Genomic DNA, 27212 nt, shown 5'->3' with positions numbered 1-27212 from the left:
ATTACTAATGAATTCAAAACATATTCCTTCAAATTACTAATGAATTCAAAATATTCCTTCAAATATCAGATTGTCAAATTACCAATGAATTCAAAATATCCCTTGATTATTAGCACAAAATAGGTTGTTTTTTTTAAATTCCTATATCATAAATAGATGATAAATCTATGGTTATTTACACATCATATCAACATATACAGATTATAAATAATGTAGCACATATAACCTCCATTTACCCCAGAGGCTTAAAACATACACATTGACTCATTATTTACATGGACGATTATTTAAATATATTCCTTTATATTTTTGGCATCTTAATTCCTTTATTTTCTCTGTACACTTATTCTATCGTTCTTTATTTTTATGATCATCTTTCAGGAAGATCATTATCTTATAACAGCCAGCAAAGCTGATTTCTTCTCCGACTCCGACAAATAACTATGACATCCGAGAAAAGGAGATCAAAGAATCGCAAATTTTCCATGATTCTCATGGAACCAGGAAATGAAAGTTAAATCTGTTGATCAATGGAGTTTCTATTCATTGTAATGAAAACAAGATCAGTTTGTAAATTGTGGAAAACATTGATACGAGCAACGAACGGTGAAATGGGAAAAATGACTAAAAACTTTGGCCCTATTGCACATAGCTGCTGCACTTCTTTGCCATTTACTTGAGCACGATATAAATGAGAGATAACTAGGTTCTCTCGTGAAGGGGAATGACAAATTTGTGACCAAATGGTGACATATATCTAATACCCACATCCGTAAAAACCTTTTTAGGAATTCCCAGATCACATAAATAAACTTGACTCGTGGGTGATTGTAAACTCAGTGGCAAGCAGATAGCAAGACTCCATTTAGCATCAATGGCTGACCCTCCAACAGACGGATCAATAGCTAGACAATTCGCTCGTTTATTACCAGCCCAATCTACGAGCGGTTTATACCATGACTGATGTCGTAAATGTAAATTTTCATCGTTATCCAGAGCGTTAACAATCATATCAACAGGCACTGCAGGTAAATCTGTAATAAACAAAGTTTTAAAGATGTTTTATTTCTAACATTTTTTTTTATAACTTTGTAAATATGTTTTTCAAATAACAATAACACGCGAAACAAATGAAATGAAATGGGGTTTAATGTCCTACTCTGACTAGGCAAAATTTCCATCATAGCACACTGTATGGCGTATGCCTGTCTTTATTAGCCCAGTTCGGAGCAGAACAGTAGAATGTTAAACCCCATTTCATTTCATTGTATAGTCTAGTCCATAGGCCAAGGCCCTATTGCTCAGCCCTACATGACAAGAATAATTTCTTATAAAAAAAAGTTTGGTCAAATGGTGAGTAGCTATTGCAATTATTAGCTCATGCATTTTACAAATGGCACCGACACAAGCCACTTCGGCTTGTCTGTATGATTCTGGGTTCAATCCATGTCTCAATCTGATTAAAATACAGATCTATATTTCATTTCTTTTTTTTTATTACATAAGATCTGACCGGTTGTAGTGGAAGGTTGCGTTGGGTCAGACGCGTGGCTTTTGACCATATGACATCAGACATCTGATTAACCAATCAGCGTTGATGTTTCTAGTGGGTTACCCACAGTTCAGTGCACCTCACAACAAAAACTCGCTGGAACAGATCGTTTCATTGGATGATCCCTCACATCATCCAGAACGCGGATAATTTAACAACCCTTCCAGATTCCAGTGTAGTAAAGATAAGTAAAGCGAAATTTTGAACTATAAAAAAACGAAACGAAATAGGATCTGTCTTTTAATCAGATTGTCCATTCGTTTGGGCTAACAAGAAAAATTGGCCCAGTTGTTTGGATTGTACGAAAAACAGATCACACACACATCTATACCATTGGGTTTTTTATGTCCAATCGACCTTTGTCCCATATAACAGACAAGGAGAAACCACGCTGATGTAACACTGTAACCCTGGTATCATTTAATCTTGTGTATCTAGCACTAATTTCTTTCACATTCGTTTAATATTAAATCCTTGTTTAACAATTTGTTAAAATCGTTTAAAATCACCAAAATTCATCTAATTTGTACTTGTGTCCAGCTTAAAGCTAAATATTCAATTTTGATAATGAGTGTCCAATTTACAAGCGTTTAATTTCTCGAATTGGACACCTGTTATCAAAATTAATCAGTCCGCTTTAAACTGAACACAAGTACAAATTAGATTATTTGTAAACAAGGATTTGGTATTCAACGAATGTGAAAAAAATTAGTGCTAGATGCACAAGATTAATCAATACCCAGGTTACAGTGTAACCAGGGAAATTTTCTCGGTCAGCACCAGGAACGAACCAGGGACCTTCTGATCAATCAGCTAGCACATTACTCGCTGAGCCACGAAAAACATTGTAGTCTCTATCTACTCAGACGGGGTGACAACAATAAGAATGTATTTCCCTCTAGACACATAAAAAAGATATTTTTGTACCTTTTGCAGAGCTTGTTTTCTTTCCATTACAGAGGTCGTACAATATCAACTCCCTCTCTACTTCAGCAGGCAGTTTAACATTATTTGGCACATAAAGAATAGTTTTAACATTATGATTGGCTAGTTGCCTTGCACAATTAATACCCTCCGCTCCTTGAATATGAGGTCCACATAGAATAACAACAATAGGTAGCTGATGACCGTTCTGTGGACTCAATCTACAGAAAATAAACACATTTTTTAATGTATAGTTTAAAGATACATTATGGGAGATTAGATAAAGAGCTGGCAGTTCTCATTGTAATAGTTATAAACTAGATAATGTAAAGGGAATTTGCTGAAAATTTCAGTCAAATTGATCCACCCTGAACCAAGATTTTAGCGATTGAATTTTGGGCCTAGCCCCGATCATCATTACTAAAGTGGGTACGATAAAAAAACTTAGTCTCAATTATCCATTTTTTTATTTAATCAGAAGCAGCATACCGGGTTATAATCCAGTAAATATCGCAGACTAGCGATGCCATCGATGCCATCGAGAGTTGATTATGGTCTGGATATGTTAATTTATGTCTAATTAATAATTTAGACAACATTTCAGGCCTAAAGAAATACCTGCAATAGGCAGATTTAGCTCTTGCATAATGTATCTTTAATATGAGTGACTAAAGTTCGCCTAGTGTGTCCACTGTAATTCGATTGAATTTCTATTTGGCCGAATGGTTCGCTGGAACCCAACATGTTTTATATATTCGGACAAATTATATTCGCCTAGTGTGTCCGCTTCGCCAAGCATTCACCTGATTGTAGAATTCATTAGCCAATCACCACTCCTCATCCAATCATGTGATTGTTTGAAGACATGGTCAACGCCATGTTTAATCATGTGACGCGAAAGGTGATGCAATCGACTGGTGAATCGGGTGAAGGATTTGCCAGGGCGACCTTCGGTTGCAATGATTTTCATACTGTAGTACAACCTGTGGTCGTGACCAGCCATACCATAAGATAGAGCACGGTCGGGATAGTTCAGACTTTAGTTGCAACCATAGTCTACATCCGAAGATCACCCTAGTGTGTCGACCCATTCGGCCAAATAAAATTTGGCACCGATAGATTTGACCGAACGATTCGTCTAAATGATTCGACTAATGTGTCCACCGCTTAAGTAACAGTGGTTTCCTTGTGTATACAACATGTGTCACCTGGCCTGTAGTAATAGAATCAGTTCGTATCACATTGTCCTGTTTAAAGGATAATATTGGTGTAAGTCATTATCACATTGTCCTGTTTAAAGGATAATATTGGTGTCAGTCATTATCACATTGTCCTGTTTAAAGGACAATATTGGTGTCAGTCATTATCACATATGTGATAAAACTGATTAAAAATGTTCCAAATATAATTTTAACACAGAGATCATTGCTACGATAGATGAGTAACAAACATCTGAAGCAGTGGAAGTGACGCAAAAAATGGAAAACAAGAGTTATCCTTCCAGATACACGCTTGAATTTCTGCTCACTGATAATTCCTTCGAAGACTGAGAGGGGATATCTTACAATTCAAAAATATAATTGACTGTCACTAGATACGAGTAAACAAATAAAAATATAAAAGACTGTGCATTACCATGTTTTTATTAAGTAAGGAATTATCAGTGAGCAGAAATTTGATTAAATCCAAGTACGGAGAGTACGTACAAATAACATTTTCATTTTGTTTACTTGAATAAATGTTAAATAATCAATTTAAGTTCATTTTAGCACACAGTAGATCAATACAGTATTGTCCAAAAAAATGAAAATAACGACCAGAGAGAGATAAATGAGGTTTAACGTCCACTCGACACAAACTAGGTCATTTTGGGACTAACACATGGTTTAATTTTATTTTAATAATTCGCCTGTGCTATGGGGGCTTTAACAGTGGGAGAAAACCGGAGTACCCGGAGAAAACCCACGAGCTTGGACAGGCGACCCTACTCCTTGTCACATACAACCGGGGGAATCTAAACCATGCCAGTTGACTCAATGGCAGACCTTATGATACAGCGTGCATGTGCTAACCATTCGGCCATCCAACCCCCCAAATGACAACCAGCTGTTTCAATAATTCATACCTATGATATCCTCCTAGAAGCTGTAAAACCATCTCACTAGCTGAACGACCAACCATTTCAACTTGACGGTCCAGTGTAATACCGTAACTAACAGCCGAGTTGAGTAATCGAGCACGTAAATCAGCACTAATACTAGGGACAACCAAACCTGAATCTATAAATACAATGTAACATGTAATTATAATCAAGAGAGAGAGAGAGAGAGCAAGCTGGGGGGGGTTCACTCAAACTAGGAAATTTTGACCAGGCAGCGGCGCTACGGCCTACTCTTATATCGAATTCCAACTGCCAAGGGATCTTTTACGTGCACGCCAATGTGTACACGGGACCTCGGTTTTTCGTCCCATCCGAACGACTAGGCAGCTGTCCTTGTCAGGCCCTCCTTTCTGCATCACTGACAAGGGGAAACCACGCCGGAAAATCGAGATGAACTTTCTCGGCCAATGCAGGGATCGAACACCCTACCTCCAGACTAGCGAGCCAGCGCCTTACCCACTTAGCCACGTGATCCCCCCGCAGTCGTTGCTTCAGGAATAAGGAGGAAAACTCATGAGCTTAGCACGGCATACAACCCTACTCCTTGTCATATACAAGCTTGAGATTGAAACCACACAACTTGACTCAATGACAGAGAGAGAGAGAAATGGGGCTTAACGTCCACTCCACAAAAACTAGGGTCATTTCGGGACTAACATATGGTTCAACTTTATTTCCATTATTTGCCTACGCGTAGGGGTCTTTAGCAGTGGGAGGAAACTGGAGAACCCGGAGAAAACCCACGAGGTTGGACAAGTACAACCGGGGGATCGAAACCACGCCCGTTGACTCAATGACAGACTTTATGATACAGCACGCATACGCTAACCATTCGGCCATCCAACACCCCCCCCCCCCCCGGGACTCAATAAAAGACCTTATCATCTAAAGTACATGCGTTAAGAAAGACCAATCGGTTGCCTAGAAACAGAATGAAACAGGGATTTAAGACTGGTCAACACAATACTGAGACTAACATTAGACAAATGTTCATTTCTATGGTTACATGCCCAATGCAAGGGTTTGGTGGATTCTGCCTGGACAGCACCATTTCTGCCTACTTATTGTTGAATGAGAACCTGGTTTGAAAAATCCTAAAGGTTAGTGCTGGCACAGGTCTTCATTAGTCCAGGCCCCAAGTTCACTCAGCATTCTCAGACTTAAGTTAAGAATTTACTCAAAACTGTTCGCCTTATTTTAACTAAAATATGTAGCCCTTTATTCACCATTTTATTGTTTTAATGTATCAAATACATCAAAAAGAAACTATGTGCAAATTTTTGAGTTTGTGGATTAAATATATTTCTCATAAACAGTGATTAAAAGTTGAGTAAATTCTTAACTTAAGTCTGAGAATGCTTTGTGAACTTTGGGCCTGGTCTACTCGACTCCGTCAAGATTCCAACCGGCACTTTTTTGGTCAGAGGCCTGAGTCACACCACGCAACTACCACAACCTGAATATCTTATCCCACTCACCTGTAACATAACTTTTCCCGCTTGTCGACGGCGTTTTTATTTGTTGTAAGACGACAGGTCCGGACGTCAAAACATTTTCATCACATCTATATTTCGTAGGTTTTTTATCAATAATGGAACCCTCGGGGAAACCATTCTCGATCTCTGCAAAAACAGCCTGTTTATCGAACAAGGCCAAATTTTTCTCAAAATCAAAGTCTTTTATGAAGGAATCAACGGGAGCACTAAAGCAGTCCTGTCTCTGACTTCCACGGCGCGCATTGTTATTACGACCCTCAATTTTTCTTGGGGTCGTGGGTTTTTTCACTGGTTTATTTTCAGTACCTAGAAAACAAAAATGAAAAGCTAATGTACGACATTCAAGAATTGTTCCAAATATCTCGTTTATGTAATGCATTCTAGAATTTTCAAATATCAAGCATCTGTAAGACATTTTAGAATTGTTCCAAATATCAAGCATCTGTAAGACATTTTAGAATTGTTCCAAATATCAAGCATCTGTAAGACATTTTAGAATTGTTCGAAATATCAAGCTAATGTATAACATTCTAGAACTGTTCGAAATATCAAGCTAATGTATGATATTCTAGAACTGTTTGAAATATCAAGCTAATGTATGACATTTTAGCATTGTTCCAAATATCAAGCTAATATGTAAGACATTCTAGAATTGTTCCAAATATCAAGCTTATATGTACGACATTCTAGAATTGTCCGAAATATCAAGTTTATGTACGACATTCTAGAATTTTCCAATATCAAGCTTATGTATATGACATTCTAAAATTGTTCCAAAAATCAAGTTTATATACCGCATTTTAAAATTGTTCCAAATATCAAATTTTAGTATGACATTCTAACTTATGATATCAAGTGGCAAACTAATGTCATTCAGCAGACGATCGCTTCTTTGTATTCAGGTTTTTGTTTTGCTGTTTTATATAAATGTGGATGTATGCCCTAACTTTGTAATTAATGCACTTGAATTCTTCCGTACGCTAATGTTTTGATCCCTATTTTTGAACTACTACATAGGACATATTTTTTTTACTACAGTTCACTTGTAAAGGTATTTTCCTTCAATATGCTTAAATTCATATTTCATGTGATATATAGCAGATCATGACTCGTACTAGTATTACACAATGTTATTGGGATATATTCCTCCTTATTGTTAGTTTTCATTTTTAAGTGAAGTCTGTATCACTACAGGCCCGGAACTGTACTGTGTAGTGGACGCTTACTGTACAAATCAGCACACAACCTATATATATATATTGAAGAAAAATGTGTGACAATTTGTGTCTGTGACAGTTGACTCAATCTGATTATATTACAGATCTATATTTCGTTTCGTTTTTTTATACTTTCGATGGCCTACACTACATGAAGATCTGACAAGTTATAGCGATAGGTCACGTCAGGGGTCAAAAGACGGACTTATGACCCTATGATGTCAGACATTTGATTAACCAATCAGCATTGATGTTACTAGTAGATTACCCACAGTTCCGTGCAAAACACGCCTAAAGCGCGCCGTAACAGACCGTTTCATTGGCTTATCCCTGACACCATTCAGAACACGAGTTAAATAACAACTCTTCCAGATCCAAGTGTAGTAAAGACAAGTAAAACGAAATTTTGAACTATAAAAACGAAACGAAATAGGATCTGTGTTTTAACCAGATTGCAGTTAACTCTATCCAAGCCTGTTTTTATATGTTGTGTGATAATTTGTGTCTGTGACATTTAAGTCTTTCCAGGCCCCGAGTTCACAAAGCATTCTCAGACTTAAGTTGAGAATTTACTCAAACTTGTTCACCTTATTTTAACTAAAATATAGCCCTTTATAATAATTTTATTGTTTGAATGTATCAGATACATCAATAAGAAACTATGCGCAAAGTTTTGAGTTTCTGCATCAAAGATATTTGTCATAAACAGTGATTTAAAGTTGAGCAAATTCTCAACTTAAGTCTGAGAATGCTTTGTGAACTCGGGGCCAGGCCTGTATTTATATGTTGTGTGATAATTTGTGTCTGTGACAGTTGACTCTATCCAGGCCTGTATTTATATGTTGTGTGATAATCTGTACTTGACAACATCTAGACAGGTTGATTAAAACATAATTATTACAAAATGAAGAAAAGTAGAAAGTTTACCATTGGGTCGTCTAACGTCGGGATCCCGTGTAGGTGTCAGACGCTGATGTCCGTTATTCCGTGAACTATACCCATTGTGTCCGTTTAGGTAACCATGATAATCCTGAGTTGGTGTAAGTCTGTTATTATAACCATTAGTCCCAGCAGTCATTGGATGGCCTGGGCCGTGAAATCCATTGGTAGCTGTACCAGAGGTATGAATGACCTTGACTGGTGAAGGGCACTTGGGATTTATTGATTCTTCGACTTCTTTTGATAATTTGGAAGGGGTTGCTTTTCTAGAGAACAAGTCTCTCGCATTCTCTGGAGAGCTCAAGATTTTCAAATCTTGAATATCTTTAGCACTGAAAGTACATTATAACATAATTTCACTATCATGACAACAATAATAATCACTGAAATGAAATGGGGTTTAACGTCCTACCGTTCTGCTCTGACTGGGCTAATGAAGATGGGCATACCGTCTGCTTTGAGGGTTATTCTAAATCGATGAGGTGATGTCATACCCAGTTTCTGGTCAATAGTACGTTGGTATATGTATCAGTACATCAATTGACTAAGCGATTTTCTTTGACAGATCATACTGTTAAGTGGAGGCTAACTATAATTTTATGTTCTTTATTAGCTATCAGACGTACGTCTGCCTTTCATGGAAACATATATAAAAGTCATGATCTACAGATACACAAGGACCGAGGCGTCCTCGAGGCGTCCTCTCACTGCACGTACGCTATACAAATCTAATTAATATTCATGAGTCTGACACATACCCCCTGCCCCCCCCCCCTCCTGCCATCTATGGTAGGGTGTCCCGTGCAGTGAAAATTTTCCCTACAGAACAGTTCAATTTGACACATGCAATTCTCTACACATCTATCAACTATTACAGCCGTAAAAAAAACTAATGTTGACGATTCTGAATAGCAGTAATATTTAGCTTTTTGGTTATTACAGCAGCTTTAGAAATTACGTTTGTTTTATTTTTTAAATTGCTTTATCATTATCTATACCGTTAGGAGCGGCATCTTTTGGTTTAGTAAAAATAATAGCTTTGAAACACTCAGGTTAGGGAGTTTCATTTTACTTTTACAAGTTTCTTAAAACAATCGCTGAGTTGCCTAACGTGCGTTTCTAAATTCAATTTCTTGTTCCAGCTTTCTGTTATGTTTTGTAAAAAGGTAGTCTTGATTATCCCGGTCTGTCAATCAGACATAGAATGGTTGGTAGACTGGTTAAGTGGGGCTAATTTTAAAACAAGGACATGTGTAACCTATTTTTTACTCCAAAGTGACTGGATGTTATGGCCGACACTCGTAACCATTTTTGAGTCTATTATTTATGGGGGGGGGGGTGGGGGGGTGGAAGGCTGAATGGTTAGCACGCGCGCGCTATGTATCATACAGTCTGTCATTGAGTCAACTGGCGGGGTTTCGATTCCCCGGTTGTACGTGACAAGGAGTAGAGTCGCCTGTCCAACCTCATGGGTTTTCTCCGGTCCTCTGGTTTCCCCCCACTGCTAAAGACCCCTAAGCGCAAGCGAATGATTGAAATAAAATTGAACCATGTGTTAGTTCCGAAATGACCTAGTTTATGTCGAGTGGACGTTAAACCCCATCTCTCTCTCTCTATTATTTATGGATGTTTAAATGGCCATAGCTTATTAATTACAACATGACCGTTTATTTAGTGACTATAAATGTGCGAAACTGATTTAAGGCTTATATATAAATATTGTGGTGTAATTGTAAAGATATTTGGAGATATTTATTTATGGTGGGGCTTCCTCTATGGACCAACAGACAAGAATTATTGAGGGAAATTTTCAAACAGGAACTCTAGTTTTTCAAACCATTGAACAACTAGACGATTTTCATTGCCAGTCCCACCCCTCGTCCGTCTGGCATCTGTGGACCAAAAGAAAAGGTCATCTCACCTTAAAGTTATATCAGGGACTTCACATTTCAATCCATTTCTAAAAGCATTCCTGAGTGTTAATGTTTGCGATGCATTGTTAATACACGTCACCTGTCCTTGATACGTTCCTAAAGATTCTCCACAGTCCAGAGAAACAACACTACCGACCCATTCCGTTGACATTTTAATATATCTGAAACAGATAAACACTAGTAAAATGATCATAAACTAACAAACAGATTCACTCAAAAAAGTCTTTTAGTACTTCAGAAACTCATTTATTTTGATCACTTAAAGATACATTAGTTTTATAAAGAGTTGGCCATTCTTGCTATAATAATTCAAAAGAAAATGTTGAAAATTTCAGTCAAATTATTTTGTTCTGAATGGAATTGTCACTGTTGAAAGTTTGGACTAGAAATAGGCATCAATTGTGTCTGCACCGTCTATGAGTATTGGCGATCGTTTGATTGACAGACGATAACTCCACCCACATATTCTCGATTATCAAGTAACACGCTCAATGGCTAGGGTAGACTCGCATGGCAGGCCTTTCATCACCAGTTTCCGGTAGTGACATCAGCAACTAACGGTAAGTGTTAACTTGGTCCGAATTTATTTATTTAATTTTAAATGGACGACTGTTTAAATCCAAACTGTATCCAAGTCATCCATGGGTCTACAGAGTTGATTTTGAGCTTGCCGTGTAAATAAATGTCTAATTAATAATTTCTATAACATCTGAAGCCTAATTGGGCAGTAGGCAGATTTAGCTCTTGCATAATGTATGTTTAAGACGAATTATGTAAGACTTAGATGAAAGAGCTGATCATCGTTATTGCTGATTCTTGTTTAAAAATTACTTTATGCTGAGCAAAGGTTTGACAAGAAAAGGCCTACAATGTAAATAATCTTGATTGTCAAGTAGACAAAAACCCAATCTAATTAAAATACAGATCTATATTTCGTTTTGTTTTTTATACTTTCGATGGCCTACACTACATGTAGATCTAACAAGTCATAGTGGGAGTTCACATTCTATGACGTCAGGTACCAAGCAAGCAACATTTGACCCGATTACGTCAGTCAGTCGATTAACCAATTAGCGACCGCCATGTATTTTTATCTACTTTTGCTTTGTTTTGATTTCTATTGCCGCTAATGTCTACCCACAGTTCCGCGCAAAAAAGGTCAAATGCTCGATTCGACAGACCATTTGATTGGCAGACCCCTCCTTTCAAGCAGAACACGAGTTAAATAACAACGCTTCCAGATCCAAGTGTAGTAAAGACAAGTAAAAACAAAATTTTGAACTATAAAAACGATAAAGCGAAATAGGATCTGTGTTTTAATCAGATTGACAAAAACCATTGCCACAATAATAATCCAAGCCTCGGACTACAGTCTTTTAATCAGCGGTCTCTTACATAATGTATTTTTAAACTTTAATGTAATAATGTACTGTATCAATAAACTATTTCTATGTTCTGTTCTGTAATTTTACACATATCGTGAAAAATACACATGAATATAGGTGTTTAGTTTTAGTCTTAAATCTCTATAAATTTTAATTGAAAACGACACACATGTATAGGGGACCATGAATTTCACTGGCACCTATGTCCTATACCAGCTGTGACAATATACCATGTTCTTCTGTTTAAATTAGATTGCAAAATAATTGCTTTGACCAGTTAATAAATGAATATTACGGGTAAACATAAAGTATATAAAAAAAGCATTGAATGGGATATCTTCAGTTAAATTTGATAGCCTATATCTGAACGACTGTAAGTTGTCCCTTGCCAGGCCCTGGGTCCTGCACCACTGACAAGGAGGAACCACATCGGAAAATCACAATGAACTTTCTCGGCCTACGCAGGGATAGAACTTGGGACCTCCTCCCAGGTTAGCGAGCCATCTAACTCACTGAGCCACCGTGGCTCCCTATTTTCACAAATTAATCTTAGTTTTAGGTGGCTGAGGGAATTGATAACGACATGCCTTCTGTTGGATACAAGCAGACTTCTGACAGTTGATTACAACATAATTTTGTAACAAAAGTCAAGAATTACAGTATTTTCTGGTAATTATGAGACATCATACACATCCACAGAAGTGACCTGTTGATCAATCCCCAACCAACTTGTTATGTGTACAATAATGTTACACTGAAAATGCCATCATGGCTGGTGAAAGGAAATGGGATTTAACGTTCTACTTTTCTGCACCGACTGAATCAATGAAGACGGGCATACCCTAGCAGTGTGCTGTGAAAGATATTTGCCCTAACAGCGGTCAAGGGTTTTTTTACGTGCACGTCAATGTGTACATAGAAACTTGGTTTTTCTTCCCATCTGAATGACAGTACGTTTTCCTTTGCCAACCCATCCCCGTCCTGCACCACTGACATGGGCAAACTACGCCTGAAAATTTGTGATGACCTCACCTTTTTGCAAAAAAAATATTTAAATAGTACAGTTATGAAACAAAACAGTCTACAGTATGTCGTCTCACTCAGAATCAGATTACTCAAGAGTTAGAATAGCGAATTAATCAAACTATTCAAACTGAATAATATAACTGAACCCACTCCCAGGCTTAATTAAATCGATCAAACAATTATTACATTTAGAGTCGTCAGTTTAACTCTTATGCAATGTCATTACTTCAGCAATAGTTAAAAATATGAAGAAATATTCAACGACCTTCACAGTGAATCTATTGCTTCTCTGATTCGGTAAAAAAAACAAAACAAAAAAAACCATCGATTGTTTTTGTCGAGCCTCGAGGACGAGGATAGTGTTATTATTTCTTTGTCTAGTCTATTATTAAAAAAATGGCCCAGTTACAACATAATAATTATCGACTTAAGATTCCCATACCAATTAAATTGATCAAAACATAAGAGCGGTCTGTGTCAGACCAGTGTTACTCTTGCACAATGTCGTTAAAATCTGACCAAAACAACAAAACTTTAAACAAATTGTAATGGCGTCTTCAAGTAAATAAGTCGCTTGTGTAAAATACAATAATGTTTTTTCAGTTTGAATGATAAAATATGATTTCATCTAATTTTTTTGTAAAATAATTGTTTTAAATTCATTTGAAATACAATAGATTTGTTTAGCTTCTTAGTTTAATGGTAGAAAGATTTAGGGTAAAAAAAAAAATTAAAATGTGAACTGTTGTTTTGGAAAATTAAGCGACAAAAAATGACGTCATACACTCCTAAACTATGGAAGACCGGTGGGACATTCTAAATTGGTATTAATGTCAGAGGTGTACATCCAGTTTCATAATAATAATAAATAATCAGTTTATCTGGAAACGGTAAACTAGGCCTGGGGTCTTTCTTACTTTTTGCCCTTTTAATAATATGAAGCATGTATAACACCAGGAACAAATTTATTTATATAACAATAGTAAATATATTAAAAGTGTTCTAAATGTGAATATTATTTACACATAGGGATGACTAGAAATACAGAATATACATGTATATATACATGTATATACAAGGATGAATGGTGGAAGCTGATGACAAGAGGGAGAGAGAGAGAGAGAGAGAGAGATGGGGTTTAACTTCACTCAATGCAAACCAGTTCATATCGGGACTAAAATATGGTTCAATTTTATTTCAATGATTCGCTTGGGCGTAGGGGCCTTTATAAAAAGCAGTGGGCGGAAACCAGAGAAGCCGGAGAAAACCCACAAGTTTGGACCCACGGCCCTACTCCTTGTCATGTGCAACCTGGGAATTGAAACCACGCTAGTTGACTCAATGACAGACCTTATACAACTCACACGCGCTATAACCATTCGGTCATCCAACCCCTCAGCTGATGACAAAGATACATAATATATGAATAAATAAGAAAACATTAAGCTACAATTTCATATTTTTAAGTTATATTTTTAAAATGTATTAAAATAAAGCCTTAAAATAGATGGTTAGTTTGTTGTTCACCGATGTTTTTGCAATGAAGTATCCCCATAAACATTGCCACATGGGGACCATATGGGGAAAAAATGGGCTGTGGGCCCAGGTGATACCACAAGGTCCCCATATAGGACCCATATTATCTTACCACATACAAATGTACTCAAATACACTTTATTTTCATATATATATTAATATCACAGAGACAAGCCAAATGATATAATGGTTACTTCCTTTTTACATTGATAATCTGACCGTATAGTGTGTGTATCTGGGGCCAATATGGGATCTATATGGGATTTCCCACATTAGCAACTCTGTTTTTGTACACTTGGGGCCAATATGGTGTCCATATGGGATTACCCGTGTGTGTATCTGGGGATAATATGGTATCTGTATGGGATTACATATAACTTTTATATATCTGGGGCCAACATGGTATCTATATGGGATTACTTATTAGTCTATGTATGAGTCTATTATTGAATCCATACTTTTAGTTGTGTATATATTAATATATACCCGTGTGTGTATCTGGGGATAATATGGTATCTGTATGGGATTACATATAACTTTTATATATCTGGGGCCAATATGGTATCCATATGGGATTACTTATTTGTATGTATAAGTTCATTATTGAATCCATACTTTTAGTTTTGTGAACCAATCTGCACAGAAAGGATTATGCACAGAAGCTTGTGTGGTATGGATATGATTTAACCTCATTCATGTATATTATGTATATGGGTTCAATATGGTATCAATATGTGGGATTGGGCCAATATCTTATCTATATGGCATCTACCACATATAAAATAATACATCTGGGTCCAATATTTTACCCATATGGGATTAGCCACACCTGTATCGGCTTCAATGTGGAATAATACCCATTGCATTTAGTAGATATTAATAAGTATTCAGAAAATTAAAATCAGAATATCATTAAAGTGTTTATTTGGGATACGTTAAACTTATTGCGCCCTCAATAGTTGCATTTACATGACAAGTAAACAGTCGCACATACAGGTGCGATTTACATTAAACCATGTCGCTTATGCTGTAATTTTACAACTACATAGATTTGTTAAGAGCATAAGAATTTTTACAGGTAAGGTCTTTTTGCAATTTCTTTATTGATCTACTTTACTTAAAAATATTTTCAATTTCTCATTTCTCCTTCATTAAAATTTAAACATAAACATTATGCAAGAGCTAAATCTGACTATTGCAGGTCTTTCTTTAGGTCTGAAATGTTATATAAACTATTAATTAGACATTTATTAAAAAGACCATAATCAACGCTCTCGATGGCATCTTATGGGTCCGATTTTCATTAGATTTGAATCCGAGTTTCTGTCCAACGCCCCTGATTAACTGCAAAAATGGATCCATAATCGAGTCTTCTTTTTATTATTGTAACAGCGAGGCTACTGTGTATATGAATCAGATTGAAGCAATTTCACTGAAATTTTCGACATTTCTCATTTACATTATAATCCATTTTTTATCTATTATATCTACAATTGTCAGCTCTTTATTTAATCTTCCATAATGTATCTTTAAGTCAAACAATTTCGGGGCAGGTAACCTAAAAGATTACCGCAAAGGTTGTTTGGAAATTATTTGTAGCAACCTAGATGTATTAATGATGAGACCGTCTTTGTATGTAACCTGTAGGAATTGAGAATGAGAAGTAAGAGATTAGAATTTAATAAAATTGAGAAATGAAGTCTTTTTTCTTTGTTTTGTTTTAATTTATAATATTGAACATGAACATAACTTTGTAACACAGGGATCACGTACAGAGGTCAATGGCACAAAATTCTTGATTAAACAATGGATCGGAAGCACATACTGATATAATACCTCAACAAAATATCCAATCTTGCTGAAAATTGGTACAAGGCATGTTTGATCGACACTCGATGTATACAGGCTGATCACGATGTCGGCCATTATCAATAAATTAAAAACAAAAAATGTGTTAAATTTTTGATATCGTAACTGGTTATATTCATGGTGATGCGACAATGCAAATTATAGGTGAACAAATTTATCCCCAACATATCAAACTCAAAATAAACAGCATTTAAAAAAATAACACTTTTGCACTTCTAAAACCAATACAGTAATAACAAATCAGAAGAATATAACTTAAGATTAAATTAATTTTCTAAAAGTATATCATATATTAATAATATTATGAAGCCATACTTGCAAAGCTGCTAAAGCCTTTATGCGCAATATAAATAGGTACTCCATAGGTAGATGATTTATTCTACTGCGTACTGAAATTTGTTTTATAGTTTAAATAAAATTAAAATCCAAACAATTTGGAGATATTTTATTAATATTTTAGCTTACTATAGAATTAAGTGGTGCACTAATATGTACTTTGCATAGATTAAACAGATTACAGCAGAATTCTCCTTATCACACACTATAATAAGTTTACTAGGAATAAAAAATAGAGTTTGTTTATGAATGAAATCGTGATACATATTTTCATTTTAAGAAATATGTATTTCACTCCACCATTCAAAATAAATGTAGAGCTTAAAGCAAAAGAATCGTAATACATTATTCTTTAAAGAAAAAAGTCAAAGAAATCTACTAAAATTGATTATGAACACAGCCTGGCTGAGGTATCTTGCTAGTTACATTTTAATGACTATAGCAGATTCTGTACTCAAATTATATAATATCTGACCATACAGCAGAGTTCATCAAGTCAACCGTGAATACCTGTCAACGAGTCATCTTTAACAACCAATTTAGTCTGTTGGTCATTGGCTTAATTTTAGATTCTGAAATGCAGAAGTATATGTGTATAGCAGCTAGAAGTTAGTACTAACAAGAAACAGGCCAAAGTGGTACACATCTCTGCAATCAGTTCACAAATTTTAATCAAAGGTAAATTTGTCCCATCCGTCCTATACTATAATATGCTTAATGGTTTTGGGAGCATCACTCAACTTTTCGACCAAATAAACTGAAATGAAAGTTTTTAAAGTTTCTATATTTTGAAAATTTTTGCTTTGACCTATAAAGGCTATATCTGTTACTTAACTGACTTGATCATTTTGTGTGGAAATATACCTATATATATATGCATATTGCATCAAAGTACTTATATAAAAGTTTTGTAATAATATGAGGATGGATTTGAATAGATGTTTCTTTTTTTTCAGTTATTTTGAAAATATTGGCAAACAAGAAAGATGTCATTTCAAGAAAGGTGACTATTTATATTTTCAACTTAAAACACATATTAATGTGTGTCATGGCAAAATATGTTTCTTGCTCTCGCTGGACAAAACGTCGGACAGTTTTATCAGCTATACAACGAAATACATACAAAGGACATTATAACTGAATTTGGTAAAACTCTAGTTTGGTGCCACCCCTATACACAAAATATTCAGTCTCGATGACAGCCTTGGTGTAACTACCAACCTTGAACAGAATGACAAACGACAGTCATATATATTAGTATGGACTCTATATTATGCCCCCCCCCCTCCAAAACAAAAAAATGACGAGTCAAATTTGTTGATATAGGTATGTTAGAACAACACTGACAGATAAGCTTTTGTCTGGTGCACTTTTTTCACAAAAAACTGTAACCATTTTTATTAATGATCAGGATGATGAATCTGCATGGGTGTGCATGTTTTAAGACGTGACAACTCACATTAAAATAAATGTGAATTTATGGAAGAATAGTTTCGTTTGATATGTGATATTTTTTTCATTCTGTTTAAGATAAACCGACTTGGACGATTAGGTGGCAGAGATGTCCTGTCCATCGTTAACAACATAATGAAGAATCTCAGTGTCACTTATGTACAACGCCTTTACAATTGGACAGGATAAAAAGGCAAACGTGAATTAGGGGCACATGCTATAGCTACCATTGTTTTTTAGTAAGTAATATTGATGATACGTCATTGTTGGAAATAAATGCATATCAATAATAGTTCTGGTACGATGGGGTTTATTTTAATGTTTTTACAATCGTTCATCAAAAGTCTTTTTGAACCCTCTGCATATTTCAGGTGCAATTTAGATTTGAATTGTATGTGTTGTTTTTTAGTCTAAGGGGAGATCAGACCTAATGTGCTTTCCTTTTGAATTACAGATCCAGTCAGAAGAAATCCAATGTTTTGAAACACCACAAACAAGGAAATAAAAGCTGCAGTTAATCGTTCAAACTGGTTTCCTGACAATTTCAAGGGACAGGATGGTGGGAGATCTCAACGAATTTCAACCGTCCTAATTGAGAAAGCATAATAATAAAACATGAAACCAAATATAAATAGTTTTGTACTTATTTGGTACAAGATCCCATATGAGTCCCATATTATGCCCATATTACATTTAATTGCACCCCACATGAGTCCCATATAGTAGCCATATTACATTTCTTAACATAGCCACATGGGTCCCGTGCAAGCCCCATATTACATTTATTTGCACCCCACATGAGTCCCATAGTACCCATATTACATTTCTTAACATTGCTATATAGGTCCCATGTAAGCCCCATATATCACCCATATTATTCTAAATGACTAACCCATATAGATCCCACACAAACCCCATTTAGTACCAATATGGTTGCCCATATGGATCCCTTATGAATGTTAGGTGCAAAAATGTTGGGGTCCCATATGGGCTCCCCATAATGGCCCCATATTACATGACACATGGTACCCATATGGTACCCACCAGTGAATGTTATCAGGGATACTTGTATTTTGTATTGTTTGTTAATTGGCGTTATGGTTTTAGCATTTTTGATTGATTGATTAGTATTAACGATGTTTTTTTAATAAAGTATATTCGCTTTTAATTGACGTTATGATTGTAACATTCTTGATTAGTATTAACGATGTTTTTGTAATAAAGTTTATTGTATTGTTTGTTAAGATACGCAACTACAGAACTACTTAGAGAATTATTTTCGTATATTCAGAGAACATGGATGGATTCCTGGGACGTCGAAAATTGGTGTGTATTTTTACAACCAATTAGAACCAACAACGACGTCGAGGGATGGCATCGGAGATTCAACCACAAGGCCGCGAGAAATAACCTTCAATTTTATCTTCTAATCAAACTGTTACACGATGAATCTAAAACGACAGAACTACAACAGGGCCTATTTTAACGTGCCTACAGACACGGACGTGCCTCGAAATGAAAAATCCGTGCTTGGAGAATCTAAAATTCATGCTTTGATAAGATGGTATAATAATGGTATGTTATGTATCCTTGTGAATCTGAAAAGATCGCATGAAGAAATTTAGCAAGTGTGTCCTTAACAATCATTGTGATCATCAATCAATGCGTTTGGTTTCGATTCAATTTCGTGGATTGTATGTAAATGTCAAAAAATAAAGCAGTTGTTGACGCAAGTAGTCAGCTGCATGTTACAGTAAAGGTTCGTCTGCTTTTGGGCGTTTCTTTGGACTGCCAATGATACCGATACGCAGCTATAAATACAAATGTCAATAGTATGCAAATTTTAATTTAGGCCTCAATTTTTGACCGTTTTAGATGTTGAGGATCAAAAGATCTTGGTTGAATTCGATTTTGGTGCATCTGCTTGGATTATGGCCTTACATACACAGAGCGTAACAAAGTTTGTGAGCTTTATATTGTGATGAATTGAGAACACGGGAGCAAGAATCATACCGATAATCAGGAAGTTTTCATTTCACTTCTGGTGAGCCTTTGTTTTGGTCACAACTAATTTGGTCACGATTTCAGAAGGTTTATTCCAACACATTAGAGCTAATAACGGTGATGGAAGAAGCTAAATTGAGCTACCAGGTTCAGTGTGGAAAATCGTGAGTCATGTTTTGGAAATTTTGTCGGAAACCAAAGGGGGGAAACCCAGTCAAAAAACTTCCATCTCCGGAAACCGTGCTTCGTCAATAAAACCTTAAAATAGGCCCTGCACTACAACAACAACTGGTTTCGGAGAATAAATTAAAGAGGCGTCAAAGGAAGAAATTGGAGACAGTAGCAGGGAAAATCTTTAAAATATGGGAATTGTATCAACAGGGGAAAAAAAGTGTTTCGGGGCTTTTAAAGGACGTGGGTCGTTTGGTAGCGGTATAGGAATTCATTTGTGCATGGGGCTTGTTATATTAATGAAATTGTGTTATTAATGAAATTGTTTATGAATTTGTTATTTATTGAATTTGTTATATTAATGTATTAATGATTATTTATTGAATTTGTTATATTAATGATTATTTATATTTATGAATTTGTTATATTAATGATTATTTATTGAATTTGTTATATTAATGATTATTTATTGAATTTGTTATATTAATGATTATTTATTGAATTTGTTATATTAATGATTATTTATTGAATTTGTTATATTAATGATTATTTATTGAATTTGTTAAATTTGTTTATGAATATGTTATTTATTGAATAAAATGATTTACTTTGTTGTTTATTTGCCGGGAAAAAGGGTGACCACGCAGAAAAATTATACTAATTAAAAATACATTATGTGTCCCGAAAGTAAACTAAGTCGTGTGGACGACTCCACCAACGTATTACTATATCCAGAAATTATACTAAGTCGTTGGACGACTCCACCAACGTATTGCTATATCCAGAAATTATTCTAAGTCGTGTGGACGACTCCACCAACGTATTACTATATCCAGAAATTATAGTTATGCCGGGAGAAAGGGTGACCACGCAGAAAAACTATACTAATTACAAAGACATTATGTGTCCCGAAAGTCTTGTGGACGACTCCACCAACGTATTACTTTATCCAGAAATTATACTAAGTCGTGTGGACGACTCCACCAACGAGTGTGGACGACTCCACCAACGGGTGTGGACGACTTAACCAGGTTTTTCGTGTGGATGACTTTGCTTGTAGACGACTTGACTGGCATTCACTATAAACAGTCCTACCTTGTTAAAGAAAAATCCTATTAATCCTATAATTCACTATTGCCAGTTGAGAAATTGGCAAAAATATCATTTTCAACTTCAAATTGGAAGATAGTTATTCCATGGTGGGGAATAGGAAAACAGGAGAGGTAATTGGGAGGTAATTGTGTTATTATTTCCAGTGTGAAGATTTTTAAGTGTGAGAAAGATAACCTATGATCGTATAATAGTGACATAGAAATAATTCTGTTTTGACTTTCTTACAAAATATGAAATTGTAACTTTAAATTATGAAGCATTTCAATATCTATAAACATGCTTACAAACCGTGTGAACTGAAATTATATTTTCGATCTTATACTGCAATAAATAACTTGGGAGTCCTTGAATTTTATACTATATCCTTTGACAATTTAACAGAAAACCACAGAATTCTCAAAAATTCACGTGAGAAATATCTCAGAAACACAAATCTAACTGCTACTTTCCCATTTAGTTTCTGCTTTAGTCGTATATATTGCAATTTCTTGATCGTGTAATATTATTTCACAAGAATATGAAACATTTAACATTTACCAATTTAGCATGTCCCACCCGTCTTCCATAGTTTTGGAGTATATGACGTCATTTTTTGTCGCTTAACTCCAATTTATATTTTAAATCTTTCTACCATAAAACTAAGAAGCTAAACATATATCTGTTGTATTTCAAATGAATTGAAACGATTATTTTATAAGAAATTAAATGAAAACACATTTTATCATTCAAATTGAAGAACATAATTGTATTTTACACAAGCGGCTTATTTACTTGAAGACGCCATTACAATTTGTTTGAATGTTTTGTGTGCTGGTCGGTCAGATTTTAACGACGCAAGAGTAACAGACCGCGCTTATGTTTTGATCAATTTTATTGGTATGAGATTTTTGAGACGATAATTATTTTGTTGTAACGGGGCAATTTTTTTAATGGGGAAATTCGGACAGATTTACAGAGACCCAATTTTAAAATTTTTAGTGAACTTTCCCTATCCCAAGGCCAAGTCCTTGAAAAACGAGTAAGCCTACATCACGGAGCCCAGCACCTACTTTGAAAAATTGATGGACGTCACCCAGACCAGCGAGACGTGCAGTTAGTAAACAATAACATGATGTTCTTGGAAACACTGAAGAAAGAAGAACATGTCTCGCCCTGCTCCATCACCAACATGGTTATCACGGCCTTAGTCACCTCTCAGGCCCGCTTGAAACTCTATTCAGACTATTCTGTCTTGGGAAAGTTGGGGGAACGTGTGTGTTATTTAGGCCAGTGGAAGAACAAGCTGCTCGAGAATGTCACCATTCAGGAATTTGTTAGTGGAGGGCTGAAGAATAATGCGTACCGGTATTGCCAGAGCGATGAACAAACCATGTGCAAGGTCCAGGGATTCACGCTGAAATATCGCGCCTCCCAACAGCTGAATTACATCACCATGGAGGAGAACTTACGAAACGTCAATCACAACAAACTTCTTTTCATCTCCCATCCTTTCAAGATTTCAAGATCATGTGACACACGTCTCTGGACTCAACCCGAGAACAAAAAGTATAAAATCGTGTACGTCAAGCGTTTCGTTCAATTTAATGATGATAGCAAACTGAGCAACACGCACCCCTATGGATACCGACTTTCATGTCTCAGGATGATGGTGAATAAACAGAGAAGATGCCGAACCAGCAGAGAATACGGATATGTTCGTGTCCTCAAGTGTTACCTGCAAGGAGTGTATCGGTTGCAAGTTCAATCACCTCAGTCAGAAATACCACTTGTGTCTGGGGCTAGGCGTGTCTTTCGTAAAGGGCCGACCCTTGCATTCATCTGGGTGGATAAGCCGAAAACTTCTACAAGACATTGATAGCGTGCTAGGCAGTATGATGGGCGATCCAAGGTATCGAGTGAAGAAGTGGGTAGATGAACAATGATGGCGGGAAAACGTTGTGGAAATATTGAGAAAGTACTACAAAGACTATAAGAAGCAAAGTGTCAAAGTGAAAATTTCATTCTGCTTCTGATGACTAGTCAAGCTTGTTTCTTCTGTAACAATGTCGGACACTGGTATAGAGACTGTCCAGCTCGTTCCCAAAAACGAAAACTACAGCCAAGACAAGACACAGGGCTCACACTGGCTTTCAATTTTTTTCCGGCAAAATTGATGATAATGTTCATATAAAAAAAATATTTTTCCGCCAACTGAAAATATTATCTGCCAAAAATGTGTCTCTGCTAGACTTATTATAAAACTATTACCGATATATACAATACAAAATACAACAACTTTAAAAATCTGTCTTTACATACATGTAATAGATTAGCAAAGTTTGGATTTAATAAGCTTATGGCTCCTAGCCTCCTACGTAAGTTGTTTCGTCTGGAAAGACAGGACACTGGGCACCCCCAGTTTGGGAAACAAGTAGAGTCCAAAAAGAAGAAAGGAAAGAAACTGTCAAAAGAAAGTGTTACAGAGTCAAGAGACCCACAGACGATAACAACAAGTGCCTGAACTGTGGACAGCTCGGACACGGACTGCTCGAGTGCCAAGGAGAAATCCAAACTGCAGACAGCTTTGAAGCCATTGCCCAGAGACAACACCCGTAGTCATCCTAACATAGACAGAACGGGTCCACAGAGGAGGAGATCGATTCTCGGCAACATGTCGATGCCAGAGACACCACAATCAAAATGGATCTAGTTGAAAAGATTATAGATTTTGTCAGATTTGTGGGGTGTATTACAATATGTTTAGGGTAATTGACCGGATGTCCATTACCTGGTCTGCTTCTGGTGAGGGATAGAAATAGGGAACAGAGGGATCAAACATCTGCTCAAGTGCCAAAAGAGACCACAGTGTTCGGAGCATCCGAAATGTTCCTGCTAGGCACCCTCTCATTGAGAGGACAACGACCCTTTTCAGGGCCAATTTATTAAATGCCAAGAGAGTTGTTTCCAATGTCTGCCCCTCTTCTTTCATTCTTTCTTCCCCTGTGAATGGCCTCTCCTCTCTCTGGAACTAGGTTATAGGGTCATCCAATGCAAGTCAACATGAACCAGGTCATGGCCATCCAGTGCTAGGTCATAGGGTCATCTAGCACAAGGTCAAAAGGTGATCCGGTGCATGGTCAAAAACCAATGTTGGTGTGTGACTGTGTCACTGTACAAACCCCCATACTACTATGAATGTATATAAAGTGATACATATTCAATTTGTAAATAGAATGTTATGTATAATCAATTTTGTTCCGTGAAATATGCGAACAGTCCAAAGTGAACGAATGTCGGTTATGCCTGCTTAGTCCATTATGTCTAAACTTTTAAAGTCCCCTGGCATAAAACTACAAATCACTAAATTATTTCTAAATTTTTATCGGTATCTAGAAGCTGGAATGTCTGACAGTAATCTTCTGACATCAAAGGGATATCCCCCCTTTCATCCTTCATCCTAATCACGTGTAAACCATATGACATTTTCCTGCCTTTTCCGAAAGTTCTACTCATTATGACCGTGTGCAGACAATCCCAGTAATGAACTAGAAGATAAAACAAAGGAAAAGAAATGCCGCGCGCGAAGTAGTAAGGTTTGGAACTATTTCACGATAAGCGATAGAGATCAAAGTAAGGCCATATGACACATATGTAAGACTTGCGACGCTTCATTCCTGCCCGGTATGGCAATGATGAGCCATTGTTGACACCGTCTTTAGTTTTATTATCGTGAATCGTGACAGACAAATAACTTTTGTAAAGATCATTGTTTATTTCATATTTAATAAATTTGTTATTACTTATTGGAAACAATATAAATAAAAAATTCAATAGCCTAATTTGGTATTGTTTGATTTTTTGATCATGTAATATCAGCACACATTGAAAATAGATCGAATAAGAGGGGCCTCCGCGACTGTGTTCTCCAATTCTATGATTTTGATCATCATGCAATTAATTGGCTTATTCCCTATTCAAACCCAGTCATTTTTAATGATCTTAATGTGTTCTTTGCCCTCCAAAACCTAGCAATAGACCCCAAGATCATCACATTTGAGTTGATAGTTACAATCATTAAGACGTTTCGGTGGCCATCTTTGACGCCATCTTGAAAAAAAAAAACACTTCTTCGGGGGTCCTACTTTGGTAAACTTTTAGTATGTTATAAAGTACACTAAACCCTAACAGAATCAGTTGGGAAACCTTTTGGGGGGTTGAGGGGGTATTTTCCTTATATTGACATGACTATTGTCAGTGATGCAGAGCAATGTACAACGTATAGTCATTCAGATGGGGCAGAAAAAAACAGGTCCCATGTACACATTGGCGTGCACATGAAAGATCCCTTGACAGAATTCGATAAAAGAGTAGACCATGGTGCCGCTGTTGGGCACAATTTCCCTCATAGCCCACTGTCCGATTTGTTACAATGTCAGTAACGTAGCTGATCCACTCGGGCATGGATGGGAGTTGAAAGAGGGAATGTGTGTTCCTGTACGGTATATAAACCCGGCCTTGCCACTTAAGTTCAGATCATCGGTAGACATTGATGATGGTGATGATGAGGAGGATAATGATACCTCTGTTAGCGACACACATCTGAGTTAGACAGTGCATTCGATTCAGAACTTTCTGACACGGACTCTGATTGAAGGCTGTCGTCTTGAAAGATTCGTGTGAAAGGTATATGCCTATAAATGTTAAGAAATTATGATATTAGTAGTTGCTATATGAATGACGTATTACGTATTATAATGATGTTTTCCGCTGTGCGCTGACTTTGGTTTCATATTTAACATCTAATGTAGATTTCATTGACATGAGACCATCAAAAATGAACTTAGCATCCATGAAAACCCTAAAAATGATATATTACAAGCCCATATTTGCCTTACCAGAATATATGACATTATTTTTCGGTTTTTATCCACCATTTCCGCCATATTGGGATATGGGTGCATCAAAATGGCTTGGGAGTGTTCTTAATGGATTCAGCGACCCTGAAAACTATAAAAATGACATATTACAAGGACGGTTTGATGACATTTGCACCCAACTATAAGTCTCGATGCTATTTCGGCCGCCATCTTGGATTTTTGCCTCTCCTGAGAGTTGCCCAAACTTTCCAGAGGTTGCAAACAGCACAAATCCTCAGAACAGTCCCCCCTACCAGAATCAATCGTCAAACCTTCCTCCCCGGAAATTGGTCACGGATCTCGGAGTTTGACCCCTCCTATGTGCTTCTAAGGACAAATCTCAGGGTCTTTGACGTTTCTGCCTCACCTCAACAAATTCCAACTGTCAGAAATGTGCATGCGTCCACGCCATTGAGTACACGGGTGGACTTAAGTTTTTCGTTCGACCCGAAGTACTAGACGCTATTCATTATCAGGCCCTCCACTCTGCACAAAAAATATAGTAGGCCTACTGTTGTAATAGAGGACGTGCCGAATCACTGAATTCCATACAGGTTGCAATCATTTACTGTATAGGTCCCCAAGGGCCGGATTTTGGCACATTTGACCAATTTCCCCAAATTGGGCCCCGCACTAGAACAGGGCCTCGCTGATCACCAATAGTGTATAAGGTTACTACCACCGAGATGGTCAAGGATGCATTCTTTCCGATCAATTTTATCCTTTTCGTATTGCTTATTCATGTTTACAACGACTGTCTTAAAATAAATTTTCCACGCAATTTGGCAGAAGTAAAACTCCCATAAATACTTTAACTGTATGCATGTATTACTCAATTACTAATCGTGACGTAAAATATAGGCTGATTAGCGCCTATTGGCCTAGTTAAAATTATTCATATCCTGCAATGTATTCATATCCTGTAACTTAAGGTCTCCTAAATTCGGCACCGTATTTTCTACAACTGCACTGGACCGTAGCCATGACATTTTTACATGGGATGAAATGGGGCTTAATGCTGTGTTTTATGAGAGCTATTTTGCTTCGGAGTGTTTTTTTTACGTCCACTGCACCAATATTGTACGCATGACCCAGTTTTTGTTCCACCCGAACGACTATATATTGTGTATTATAAAGTGAAACTCGAAGTGAACTCTATACAGTCTAGATTCACGGCTAATGTTTTCCTATTTGCCTACAGT

At 36.5% G+C, this 27212-nt stretch overlaps 1 protein-coding gene across 1 annotated transcript; it reads right to left on the bottom strand.

Moving 5' to 3' along the window:
• Nucleotides 1-109: 109 nt before the first annotated feature.
• On the bottom strand, nucleotides 110-13188 carry LOC126817379 (enhancer of mRNA-decapping protein 3). Its single transcript, XM_050544329.2, has 7 exons — nucleotides 13077-13188; nucleotides 10211-10384; nucleotides 8278-8621; nucleotides 6116-6439; nucleotides 4602-4755; nucleotides 2480-2697; nucleotides 110-1034 (listed from the first exon to the last, which is right to left on the bottom strand). Exons 2-7 carry the CDS (start codon nucleotides 10372-10374, stop codon nucleotides 703-705), a joined length of 1536 nt encoding a protein of 511 aa, XP_050400286.1. The 5' UTR covers nucleotides 10375-10384; nucleotides 13077-13188; the 3' UTR covers nucleotides 110-702.
• Between the last annotated feature and the right edge of the window lie 14024 nt (nucleotides 13189-27212).

This window comes from Patella vulgata, chromosome 4 (genome assembly GCF_932274485.2).
Source record: "Patella vulgata chromosome 4, xgPatVulg1.2, whole genome shotgun sequence".
NCBI classification, from domain to species: Eukaryota; Metazoa; Mollusca; class Gastropoda; family Patellidae; genus Patella; species Patella vulgata.
The sequence above is the reverse complement of the archived record's forward strand: the minus strand, read 5'-3'. Positions and strand labels throughout refer to the sequence as shown.

Coding starts and splice junctions, on each gene's coding strand:
- LOC126817379 (XM_050544329.2), bottom strand. CDS start 10,374: ATGTCAACGGAATGGGTCGGTAGTGTTGTTTCTCTGGACTGTGGAGAA. Junction 6,440..8,277: donor CGACGTTAGACGACCCAATG/GTAAACTTTCTA, acceptor TTTGTTTTCTAG/GTACTGAAAATAAACCAGTG. Junction 2,698..4,601: donor CTTCTAGGAGGATATCATAG/GTATGAATTATT, acceptor TATTTTCTGTAG/ATTGAGTCCACAGAACGGTC.